General features: G+C 47.2%; 1 protein-coding gene across 1 annotated transcript in view; it reads right to left on the reverse strand.

Moving 5' to 3' along the window:
- Window positions 1-12,626, reverse strand: part of cyldl (cylindromatosis (turban tumor syndrome), like) — a 59,047-nt gene that overhangs the window by 26,146 nt on the left and 20,275 nt on the right. The window contains exons 7-8 of the mRNA XM_038798579.1: window positions 9,652-9,787; window positions 7,844-7,954 (exon numbers count right to left, since the gene is read on the reverse strand). Coding sequence (XP_038654507.1) covers window positions 7,844-7,954; window positions 9,652-9,787 — 247 coding nt within the window. The remainder of the gene's footprint in view (window positions 1-7,843; window positions 7,955-9,651; window positions 9,788-12,626) is intronic.

Genomic DNA, 12,626 nt, shown 5'->3' on the forward strand with positions numbered 1-12,626 from the left:
TTCTTGTCCTGCCACCTTTAAAAAGTTGCCTGGAGTACGGAGAGACAGCGGCACAGATGTATTGTCGTGGGGCCTTTAATCCGGGTATCTTTGTTGACTCGGCTTCGAATCCCACCCTGGCAGCTGAATTCAATAAGAAACTGGAATTAAAAGCCCAACGATGACCATTAAACCATTGTCGATTGTTGTCAAAACCCATTGCCCTTCAGGGAAGGAAATCTGCCACCGTTACCCGGTCCGGCCTACATGTGGCTCCAGATCCACAGCCATGTGGTTGACTCTCAACTGCCCTCTGAAATGGGCCCAGCAAACCACTCAGTTCAAGGGCAATTCGGGATGGGCAACAAATGCCGGCCTTGCTAGCGATGCTCAGATCCCATGAAAGAATAAAAATAACATTCTGGGGGAGGGGTGGATGGGAATGTCGAACTCGGAACACAAAGAGATTGGCTATGGCCTCGCTGAATGGAGGAACAGGCCCGAGGCCGACTTCTGCTCGTATTTCGTTCGTCGTGGGTTCGCATAACCCCAGAATAAACTTGTGGAGAAGTGTAGAAGTGGATTTCATTTGGAACTTCGCTGATAGGGTTAATATAACAGTTCTGAAAAGCTCTGTGAAAGAGATGTCAACAGGTCAAGGGATGAAATAAAGGGAGTGTGTCTGACCGTATCTGTAAAAGCAAAGATGTCAGAAGGTTATGGGATGGAATATAGGGAGTGTGGCATTGGTACTAATTAATGTTCTGACCCGTATCTGTAAAAGCAGAGAGGTCAAAAAGGCAAAGAATGGAATGAATGGGAACCGTTACTTTATTGCAGAGATAAACATAATTAAGCTCGTTTGACCAGTTGGAACAATTAAACATTGAAATGTAAGGGGGACTGTCTTTGGAGTGAGTTGAGCCATATGGCCATGGGATACAAAAACCTTTGTATTAATATTGATAGTGACTTGTGCTAATGATTATGTCAAAAATAACCTCCCGACCTCGAAGAATAATTCCATATATGTACATGTTCTGGATCCTTGCCAAATCATAGGTGTATCTAGGAATTTAAAGTGACCACCCCTAAGCTGTGATTGTATAAAGATACCGTCCATATTTTGGACTTTGGCACTTCTCGAAGGTAGTTACCCGACTGCTTAGAGATTTGTCCCGGCCGTAAATAAACGAATATTCGTTACTGACGTGTTCGAGTGTTTTACTTCTGGACTGACGATCAGATACGTGAAAGCGCAATTCACATTTGGTGGCCCGTACGGGGATCTCCAGAGGGGTCTGCGCAACTAACCGGCGTAATCGACTGAGCTCGTTCAAAGTAGAGGACGAATTTGGCCCCCAACGTGAGTAAAAATTTGTTTTCCACCTTGGTATTCGCCTACTACCAGTTTGATCGTTGCTCAGCCTTGCCGTTGGTTTGTCGAGAAGCCTCTGCGAGATCCAGGTCAGTCCAGCGAACCCGTTTTAAAGAGGGTAAGTGAGTGAACCCTGTGGTTATCGTCTCTAGGGGCAGCCTGGGACTGCCGCCGTGATTCCAGGCAGCGTTCGCTGGAGTTACGGGCGGGGTTGCCAGGACTGCTGGGGGCAGCCTGAGGAGCCGCCGTGATTCCAGGCAGCGTTCGCTGGAGTTACGGGCGGGGTTCTCAGGATTGCTAGGGGACGGTTAACGGGCTGTGGGCAGCCTGGGACTGCCGCCGTGATTCCAGGCAGCGTTCGCTGGAGTTACGGGCGGGGTTGCCAGGACTGCTAGAGGCAGCCTGAGGAGCCGCCGTGATTCCAGGCAGCGTTCGCTGGAGTTACGGGCGGGGTTCTCAGGATTGCTAGGGGACGGTTAACGGGCTGTGGGCTCTGGACGGGACTGCCGCCGTGATTCCAGGCAGCGTTCTCTGGAAGTTACGGGCGGGGTTCTCGGAGCCTATCCCCCGGTGTAACCCATACCTTCACTGAAGAATTTTACCTACTTACCCCTTAATAGCATTGGTGTCCTGGGTCCTGTGTTATTAAGGAAGTAAAGTAAGCTAATAACCACTTAAAATCTGGTCTTCTTGAGTTGAATTAGCTGTTTAAACTCGGCTGCTTTCCTTGTCTTTCTCCAGCAGGCTGTGTCTCTCTCTCTCTCCTCTCCTCTCTCTCCTTTGCTGTTGCAGAGTGCTGGTGCTTCTGCTCCCTGGGTTTATATTCTCTTTCGAAGAGTTATTAAGTTTTAACGACTGTATTGTATATGGGCTTGTTTCACTTTGATAGTTTAAAAGTATCTTTGATGTAAACATCTTACTACAACTAATTATTCATTTCAGGCATATCGTCTCCTCTCAGATCTGATTTTAAAAAATGCTTTTGTTTCAATAGTTAACTTTTATTTCTGTGGTTTCAAATCGTTTAATTTTCCAATTGTCCCCAGTTCATAACTTTGCCTTTGATTTTGACTTAAATGATGTTTCTCGTAGCCAGGTCATCTCCAATTTTCTTTTAATTAACTTGATGTTCGTAGAATTTTACCCCTTAAATTGACACTAAATTCGACTGCGCATCTTCCATTCTTTCCAGCTGTTTACTAAGAGAGTTTATTTCAATTAAGGTGTGAAACTTTGCCCTTAGCTGTATGCTAAAATTTAACTTGGTTGTGACTTGAAAGACTTGCCTGTTTTAAACATTCATCACTTAATGCAATTGAAACTCTCATCCATGCTTTTTCAGATGCTTTCTGAGATAGTTACATTCCATGAAGGTGTGAGCCATTGTTTTAGCTTACCACATGAAGCCTGTGTGTCTGCTGAGGCCTGATTGTGAGCAAGAATCTGCATTTTATAACCCTGCTCTTTGCAGCTGCTATTAACCTTTTGTGGGATCTTTCCCTGTACCCTCTCAAACCAGATATTGCCAGACTTTCATGTTTCAAATGACACATTTTTCTGTATTATCAAGAACCCACCGCAAAGAAATTAATTGCCTTGTGGAGGGAATACTGTCAGTTAATGAAAGATGCATCTATACTGGCTAGCTGGCAGGCAAATGCCTCAAAATTGGGTATTGGCCTCACTGAAGGGGGAATTGCTAAAACAGTAGAGGTCTTAAAAAGGGAATGTAAACAATATAAGAAACCTGGCGCCGGTCAGCAATGCGAAGCAAGGTTGGGAGGAGGGGGACGATGGGGATGAGGAACATCTGTTCAATTGGGGGGGACGTCAGAAGCCTCCACAGCCCCCACAGCCACCTCCGCCACCGCCCCTGGAATGTGATCAGTATTATGAGTAACTCAGTATGTTCAGAACTACATTGGTCTCAGAATAAACAGATAAAGGATTTGTGCTGGGCAGTTTCGAAACTGCTGCGTTGAAATTGACACTGCATGGCTCCGCAGGGTCCTAGTGCCCGCTGATCACAAACAGTCACTAGCAGAACCACACAGCCTGCAATCGGCTGCTAATATTACCCTCCAACAAGATATCACTGTCTATAGTTCCCATTCTGTTACGGCCCTTTTGGGACGGCTACAGACTCAGCATCTCACGATGGCTCGTCAGAATAGATATGAGATTGCTCTCCTTAATAACCCAAAGGTCCAGTTTGCCCACTGCACCACTATCAACCCTGCTGACTTTTTGACGCATCCTCCCACAGCCATGCTCGACCCAACTCATGACTGTCTGCAACTGTTGCAGGAAGTCTCCTCGGTTCGAGACGACCTCTCCGATATACCCATCCCGAGTGCAGATTGTTCCTTTTTCACCGATGGAAGTTCTTCCGTCGGCGAAAGGGGGGATAGACAATCTGGCTATGCAATCATCAATCAAGACGGTGACGTAGTAGAAGCAGCAGCATTTGAAGTTCCCTTTTCTGCCCAACAGGCAGAATTGTTTGCGTTAATATGAGCATGCATATTGGCACAGGGGAGGAAGGTTAATATTTATACAGATTCCCGATACGCCTTCGGGGTAGTACATGATTTCGGGCAATTATGGAAAAACAGAGGATTTCTAACCTCCGCTGGTACACCCATCTCACACCAGCAGTTAGTAACCCAGTTATTGCAGGCCCTTATGCTCCCAGACAAGATAGCGGTGATAAAATGCGCAGCGCATACAAAAGGCACAGGACTGGTGGAAACGGGCAACAGGAGAGCGGACGAGAAGGCAAAAGAAATTTCTAAATCTGGCAAACTAATGGTGCCTAGAATGATGAGGCAGACTAAAACCCCCCCGGAAAAGTCTCCCTCTGAAAAACCTATGCCAACCATTGCTGACATAATCCAAATGCAGGAGGACGCTCCTGCAACTGCTGTAAATATGTGGAAAAACTTAGGATGTATATATGATATCGAAAATAAGCTGTGGGTCACCCCGGTAGGACAAACATGTATGACCGATGCATTAGCAGCCTGGGTGACCGAAGGTGTACACTTTGCAACTCACTGTGGAGCTCGTGCCACAGGGGACATATTGTTAAAAAGCTGGTGGCACCCACGACTGCAAGAGATGGCCCAACAAATTAGCAGTCGGTGCCTAATCTGTCAACAGCACAACCCCGGTAAGGCCGTCCCCTGTGATCCTGGCACAACCCCCTTACCTGAGGGTCCATTTGAGACCCTGCAAATGGATTACATTGAGTTGGAAAGATGTCAATGCTATAAATATGTGTTAGTCATTGTGGACACTTTTAGCAAATGGATCGAGGCCTACCCGACTACGGATAACAAGGCCTCGACAGTAGTTAAGGTGTAAATGCGAGAAATTGTTCCGCGATTTGGAATTCCAGCCCGGCTGAGCTCTGACAATGGTCCCCACTTCATAGGTCAGATCAATAAGGAATTCTGTGCTCTGCTAGGAATAAAGCAACAGTTTCATTGTGCCTACAGACCACAAGCCGCTGGAGTGGTGGAAAGGGCTAATCAGACTCTAAAGACTAAACTCGCTAAACTACAAGCAGACACTGGGGCCACTTGGCTCAAACTCCTGCCTTTAGCACTCTTCCAGCTACGTGCCACTCCCGCAGGAAAAACTCGCCTAAGCCCAGCGGAAATACTATATGGCAGACCCTTTCGAACGCCTTGGGACAGCAGTGTTCCACGGAATGTTCAATTCCATTACATGACTACCGAGATGGCTAATTATATATTAACACTAACTAGAATTTTGAAAGGATTACACTCCCGAGTTCGTGCCACCCAGGAAGAAGTCCCCTCCATTACTCATGACGTCTCCATCAACCCTGGGGATTATGTCCTAATTCGAAATTGGACACGTAAGGGTTTGGAACCTCGATGGGAGGGTCCCCTACAGGTTCTACTCACTACCCCCACTGCAGTAAAAGTGGAGGGCCGGAACGCATGGGTACATATGCACCATTGTAAGTTAATTAGGTATCCATGATGTTCTAAACTTTTCCTTTAAGTCCTAGGAACACGAGTACCAGGATGAAGTCCCTCTTCACCGTCACAATACTCGCCACCCTGCTCTCTCTCGCTGCATCCAGAAGAAGGAGATGCCCGTATGGAAGCCGACGTCCACCCCTGTGCCGAGAAGGAACCCCACGATGTGGAACAACGACAGATCTCCGATGGATCACCACGGCTATCAAAACCTGCCCAACCACCGTTCATCCCGACGACCAGAAGCCCCGATTCCGGACTACGTACATGGTTCTGATCTACGATCGCCGCACATGCCGGTGGAACCACCGGTGCATTGATAAGGACAGGGTACAAATTTTACCATCAAGGACTACTCACCCCTACTCGCCTTCCAGAAGGAAGCGGGCAACGCACCATGTAACGGCAAATTCTTTTCTGTTTATGTCCTATGTCTATGCTAAGAAAGTGGGTGTCTCCTCTTGCTGGGTATGTACACAGGTCCCGACCCATGCCCATGGAGGCATTCCCTTGATATCTGTTCCTTTCTCGATCGAACAGACGGCTGCATGGGTTATATTCCAGACAGTTCAGAGAATATCACGCGTCTGGTAACCCATATCAGAGATGGAGTACAGCGCTTGCGACTCGCCGGTCAGGCTGACTGGTGGAGCTGGATGTGGTCCAATTCTTGGGCCACTTACCTATTCCATGGGCTCATTATCTTCGTTACCATCTGTTTGTTGCTCTGTATCATAGCTACTGGTGTGAAATGCCTATGCAACCGTTTGGGTGCCACTGCATTACCACAGATGCTTCAGAGATCTGCCCTAGACGAAAAAGAAACACTGGTTCCACCTACCCCTGACCTATATGAGGAAGTGGCATCCTGCCGGAGCCTAGTAGAGGAGGAGTACCTCCGCCTCGCTCTCATTTCCATCTAAAGTATCCTGAGTGTTATGTGATCAAGGAATGATCAAAGGGGGGAATGTAGAAGTGGATTTCATTTGGAACTTCGCTGATAGGGTTAATATAACAGTTCTGAAAAGCTCTGTGAAAGAGATGTCAACAGGTCAAGGGATGAAATAAAGGGAGTGTGTCTGACCGTATCTGTAAAAGCAAAGATGTCAGAAGGTTATGGGATGGAATATAGGGAGTGTGGCATTGGTACTAATTAATGTTCTGACCCGTATCTGTAAAAGCAGAGAGGTCAAAAAGGCAAAGAATGGAATGAATGGGAACCGTTACTTTATTGCAGAGATAAACATAATTAAGCTCGTTTGACCAGTTGGAACAATTAAACATTGAAATGTAAGGGGGACTGTCTTTGGAGTGAGTTGAGCCATATGGCCATGGGATACAAAAACCTTTGTATTAATATTGATAGTGACTTGTGCTAATGATTATGTCAAAAATAACCTCCCGACCTCGAAGAATAATTCCATATATGTACATGTTCTGGATCCTTGCCAAATCATAGGTGTATCTAGGAATTTAAAGTGACCACCCCTAAGCTGTGATTGTATAAAGATACCGTCCATATTTTGGACTTTGGCACTTCTCGAAGGTAGTTACCCGACTGCTTAGAGATTTGTCCCGGCCGTAAATAAACGAATATTCGTTACTGACGTGTTCGAGTGTTTTACTTCTGGACTGACGATCAGATACGTGAAAGCGCAATTCACAGAAGGACCAATTTCACTGCGACCATCCCCCACCCCTTCCCCCACCCCCACTCCAGTGGGTGCGTCGTCGTGTAGTCATTGGGTGAAAACTAGCTTCCAATATAACATATTAAAAGTAGAAGAACTGGACAACATTTGCTGACTAGGTTCTCGAATGTCAGGTGAGATACTGAGAGGGGGGGGGGGCGTTGGTGTGGTTCGCTGAGCGACAAAGTCACTGGGGCTGGTTTAGCACAGTGGGCTAAACAGCTAGCTTGTAATGCAGAACAAGGCCAGCAGCACGGGTTCAATTCCCGTACCGACCTCCCCGAACAGGCGCCGGAATGTGGCGACTAGGGGCTTTTCACAGTAACTTCATTGACGTCCACTTGTGACAATAAGCGATTATTATTATTAAAGTCAAGATCAATGGAGAGTGGAGCGGGGGGTTGAAATAAAGGTGAAAATGCGCACAGAGGGCAGGAGGAAGTATAAAAACATAATAAAGAACATAAGAACTAGGAGCAGGAGTAGGCCACCTGGCCCTTTGAGCCTACTCCACCATTCAATGAGATCATTTCTGATCTTTGGTGGACTCAGCTCCACTTTCCGGCCCGAACATCAAACCCTTTATTCTTCAAAAAACTATCTATCTTTATCTTGAAAACAGTCAATGACGGAGCATCAACTGCTTCACTGGGCAGGGAATTCCATAGATTCACAACCCTTTGGGTGAAGAAGTTCCTCCTGAGTATCTCACCCACATGAGCTGGAGATTGATATTGTGACCCTGACCCTTCCATCCGCCCCTCTCCCTGCACCGTACTGACCTGCGGAGTGGATTGACGATCTCCTCCCGCAGTATCCGCTGAATGTGCCCAAATTGATGGTTTGTGGATTTGTAAAGCATGGAGTCGAGCACCAAGGTGCAGGAGAAGAGGCTGTGGGATAACAAACACACACAATCATTTTTTAAAATGTTTTTAACAAATAAATTTAGAGTAACCCAATTATTTTTTCCAATTAAGGGGCAATTTAGCGTGGCCAATCCACCTAACCTGCACATCTTTGGGTTGTGGGGGTGAAACCCACGCAGACACAGGGAGAATGTGCAAACTCCACACGGACAGTGACTCAGGGCTGCGATTCGAACCCGGGTCCTCAGTGCCGTAGGCAGCAATGCTAACCACTGTGCCACCGTGCCACCCCGAAACACACACAATCATGACCATTTCCAACACTCCACACTGTCAACGAGGGAGGAAAGAGAGCGAAGGTATTACAAATCGAGTTGGAGAGAGGTGCCGGGTGTCGAGTCAGAGACCCAGGCTGGCAAAACAGAACTTCAGTATTGTTGGGGGGGGGGGGGGGGGGGGGGGGGGGGGAAGAGACACTTGGTCAAAGTTTTTCATCCTGCACTCATCACACCCAATGGTTGTCAGCAATGATTCTTAGCACACTGGAGATTATTTGGCAAATGTTGTTAAATGACAGAAACCCATTCCTTTGCTGTGTCCTGATAAGCGAGGCCTAATCTGCAGGTGAGGCCTGGGCAGGCTGTGGCCCCTCACTGAGGCCTACAGGCCATGGTGCCTGACCGAAGAAAGTAATGAAGAACTCAAGGGGGTTTACCCAGTGAATTAACCAACCTGCTGCATATTTCTAGAACTTTCCACCTTTTTAAAGATTTTAGATATTCAGCATTTCCTGCTCTTAGTCCCTGAAACAAATTCCGAACTGCATCACCCAAACTAGCAATTCATGCTCAAAATGTTATTTTCTCCTCACAATAAATAAACAGGCCCCAGGCTCTGAAGAAGAGTCATGTTGGGCTCAAATCATTAACTTGCTTTTTCTCTCCACAGATGCTGCCAACCCGGCTGGGTTTTTCCAGCGTTTTCAGTTTTTATTCCAGGAAATATGTGACTCCTTCCGGGGAAACTGGGAGCCAGTCACCAGTAACTGGAGGGGCATTCCATCCAGCCTCACCATCCCAGGTGCTCAGAGGCCAAATCTAGCCGCCTGGTTGGCATGCGTCGGACATTAGGTGGCCGCAGCTCAAGCCCCCAGATTCCACCCCTTCCCACTCACTCCAATGCAGATAAAAACACTTTGATCAAATGACGGTTAATCGTCAAGGCGAGGGCAGCACGGTGGCGCAGTGGGTTAGCCCTGCTGCCTCACGCGCCGAGGACCCAGGTTCGATCCCGACTCTGGGCCACTGTCCGTGTGGAGTGTTTTTTTAAAAATTTAGAGCACCCAATTTTTTTTTCCCAATTAAGGGTCAATTTAGCGTCGCCAATCCACCTACCCTGCACATCTTTGGGTTGCGGGGGCGAAACCCACGCAAACACGGGGAGAATGTGCAAACTCCACACGGACAGTGACCCAGAGCCGGGATTGAACCTGAGGCAGCAGGGCCAACCCACTGCGCCACCGTGCTGCCCTATGTCCGTGTGGAGTTTGCACATTCTCCCCGTGTCTGCGTGGGTTTTGTCCCCACAACCCAAAGACGTGCAGGCTAGGTGGATTGGCCAGGCTAAATTGCCCCTTAATTGGGAAAAAAAAATGAATTGGGTACTCTAAATTTTTTTTTAAAAATAAATAAATAAAGAGTCAAGGCGAGTGGTCCCCCTACCTGAAGAGAGCGGAATCCATGTAGCAGGAATTGCAGTGTCCCTGGATCCCGCGCATCCTTCCCTCCAGAATCCGGAAAGCCTCTTCGTTCCTCGGAGGAGGAACGATGACAGGAACCACACAGCTCTCCCGATTGGCTGGGCAGAAAATGGAAAGTGACTAATTTGCATTGTGCACTGTTGTATGACTGACGTACTCCCTCACCTCCCCTCACGTCTCCCTCACCTCCTTCCTCCCTCGCCATCATGCATTGGAAGCAGAGCAGAGAATGTTCACCTGGTTGATTCCCGGGATGAAAAGGTTATCCCATGAGGAAAGCTTAAGTGGGTTGAGTCAGTAGTCGCTGGACTTTATAAGAGTGAGAAGTAAGTGTTGTGCTCCTAAAACATGGTAGAGATCACATACTAATTTAAATCACGCCTTCCCTTTTTGTTTATTTACAAATTGGAACCTCGCTGAATCAAAAAGTGGCTGCTACATGTCACATGATTCATAGGTTGGCTACAGTATCTGTAAATTTCCAACAGCAATTAAAAAGCAAAAGCTCACCCCTTCATTCTTGTGGAACCTCACACCTCTCATTGTGAGGACACATTACAATTAACAAAATCAGGGAAACAGCAGACACCCTGCCTCTCCAGGTCTATAACAAAGGGAAAGCCATCTAAACGTGTTCTACCTGCAAAGGTGCTAAAAGCCACCATCAATCTCCCAAGGTGAACAATGGATTTTGACCAGCGACATTGAAACTGCTTGTTAGCCTGCAACTGACTCATTCATTGGCAACATCATTTGACCTAAGCTTTTGGCCTTTGGCACGTTTTAATGTCCCATTTCCAGATTCACAACTCAGTCTGCCGTTTAAACACCAGGCTGAAAACATCAAACAAGACTCCAGACTGACCAACAATTTCATTAAGTTTAAGCTTCCAAAGAGCCCATTTAACTGGAAGATTCATGCCATCGCCTGCCAAGCAGACCAAGTCTCTGTGCACCAACCTGCACAGTGCTACCATCCACTTGAAAGGAATTCTGCAAATCTTGTTTCAGTTAACTGAACCCACTCGAACTGTAGCGCCTCTATGACGAAACCTTCACTGCACTCTGACCTTCTGGACTCTAGCGAGCACGTGAACTGATGTCCATATCTGTGGTGTTTTTTCTTGAAGTTTCCTGTCTTGGTATTTTGTGCTTGTGTGTGTGTGTGTCTGTGTGAAATTGCACCCATTCCCGGGTTTGAATGTGTGAATAAACTATACTTCAGATTTAACTTTAAAGAGCGTCTGCTGCAAGTCACTTTAACAATTGACCTCACAAACAGGAATTGAGAAACAAACTGTAGCCTATTTCAAAAGCGTAAACACCTGGACTTACGACAAGAAAAAAATAAAGCAGTTTAGTTTTTAAAAATTCTTTCACGGGATGTAGGGGGTCACAGGCTGGGCCAACATTTTTTGCTCATCCCCTAATTACCCTTGGTTTGTTCGGCCACTCCAGAGGGCATTTTAAGAGTCAACCACATTGCTGTGGATCTGGAGTCACATGTAGGCCAGAGCCAGACCAGGAAAGGAGGGCCGATTTCTCTTCTTAAAAGGCATTAGTGAACCAGATGGGTTTTTTGACAAATTGACAAAGGTCATAGAACATAACAGCGCAGTACAGGCCCTTCGGCCCTCGATGTTGCGCCAACCTGTGAAACCCCTCTAAAGTCCCTCTACACTATTCCCTTATCATCCATATGTCTATCCAATGACCATTTGAATGTGTTTAGTGTTGGCGAGTCCACTACTGTTGCAGACAGGGCATTCCACGCCCTTACTACTCTCTGAGTAAAGAACCTACCTCTGACATCTGTCCTGTATCTATCTCTCCTCAATTTAAAGCTATGTCCCCTCGTGTTGGACATCACCATCTAAGGAAAACGGCTCTCACTGTCCACCCTATCTAATCCTCTGATCATCTTGTATGCCTCAATTAAGTCACCTCTTAACCTTCTTCTCTCTAATGAAAACAGCCTCAAGTCCCTCAGCCTTCCCTCGTAAGATCTTCCCTCCATACCAGGCAACATTTTGGTAAATCTCCTCTGCACCCTTTCCAATGCTTCCACGTCCTTCCTATAATGCGGTGACCAGAATTGCACGCAATACTCCAAATGCGGCCGCACCAGAGTTTTGTACAGCTGCAACATGACCTCATGGCTCCGAAACTCAATCCCATTACCAATAAAAGCTAACACACCGTACGCCTTCTTAACAGCCCTCTCAACCTGGGTGGCAACTTTCAGGGATCTATGGACACGGACACCGAGATCTCTCTGCTCATCCACACTACCAAGAATCTTCCCATCAGCCCAGTACTCTGTCTTCCTGTTACTCCTTCCAAAATGAATCACCTCACACTTTTCTGCATTAAACTCCATCTGACTTCATTATTAGACTTTTAATTCCAGATTCAAATGTCGCCGTCTGCTGTGCTGGGTCTCGAACCCGCGACCCCAGAGCATTACCCTGGGTCTCTGGATTATTAGTCCAGTGGCACTGTCGTACCTCTCCTCACTGTCTGTGACATAAGCTTCTTGCGACATATAGGGCGCGATTGAACTAAAGGGGAACAAAGCCCCATAGCTTTGGAATCTTAGGGAATCTCTCCCCTTCTCCTCAGAGACCTTGAGTGAACGTCATTCAGTCCTGGTCTCCACACAGGGGGATCAGACGGAACAGCACTTGTGAAGGTCTCCCAGGGGATCGGGGGTCCCGGGTGCAGCACCCAGGCACCCTGTACGTGCGTTCCAGACCACATTGACACCGCTGTCGAGGTGACGGGGAATTGTGATTTGGCGTCAAATCGGCGTCCGGCACAAAAAATCTCCGCCCAATCGCGATTTGCCATTTTGCCATCAGCCAACGGAGAATCCCGCCCCACTTGTTTCTCATTCATCCCCATTCCACATGAGATAAAGACAATATTGACTGCATT

This window comes from Scyliorhinus canicula, chromosome 5 (assembly GCF_902713615.1).
Source record: "Scyliorhinus canicula chromosome 5, sScyCan1.1, whole genome shotgun sequence".
In the NCBI taxonomy this organism is placed as follows: Eukaryota; Metazoa; Chordata; class Chondrichthyes; order Carcharhiniformes; family Scyliorhinidae; genus Scyliorhinus; species Scyliorhinus canicula.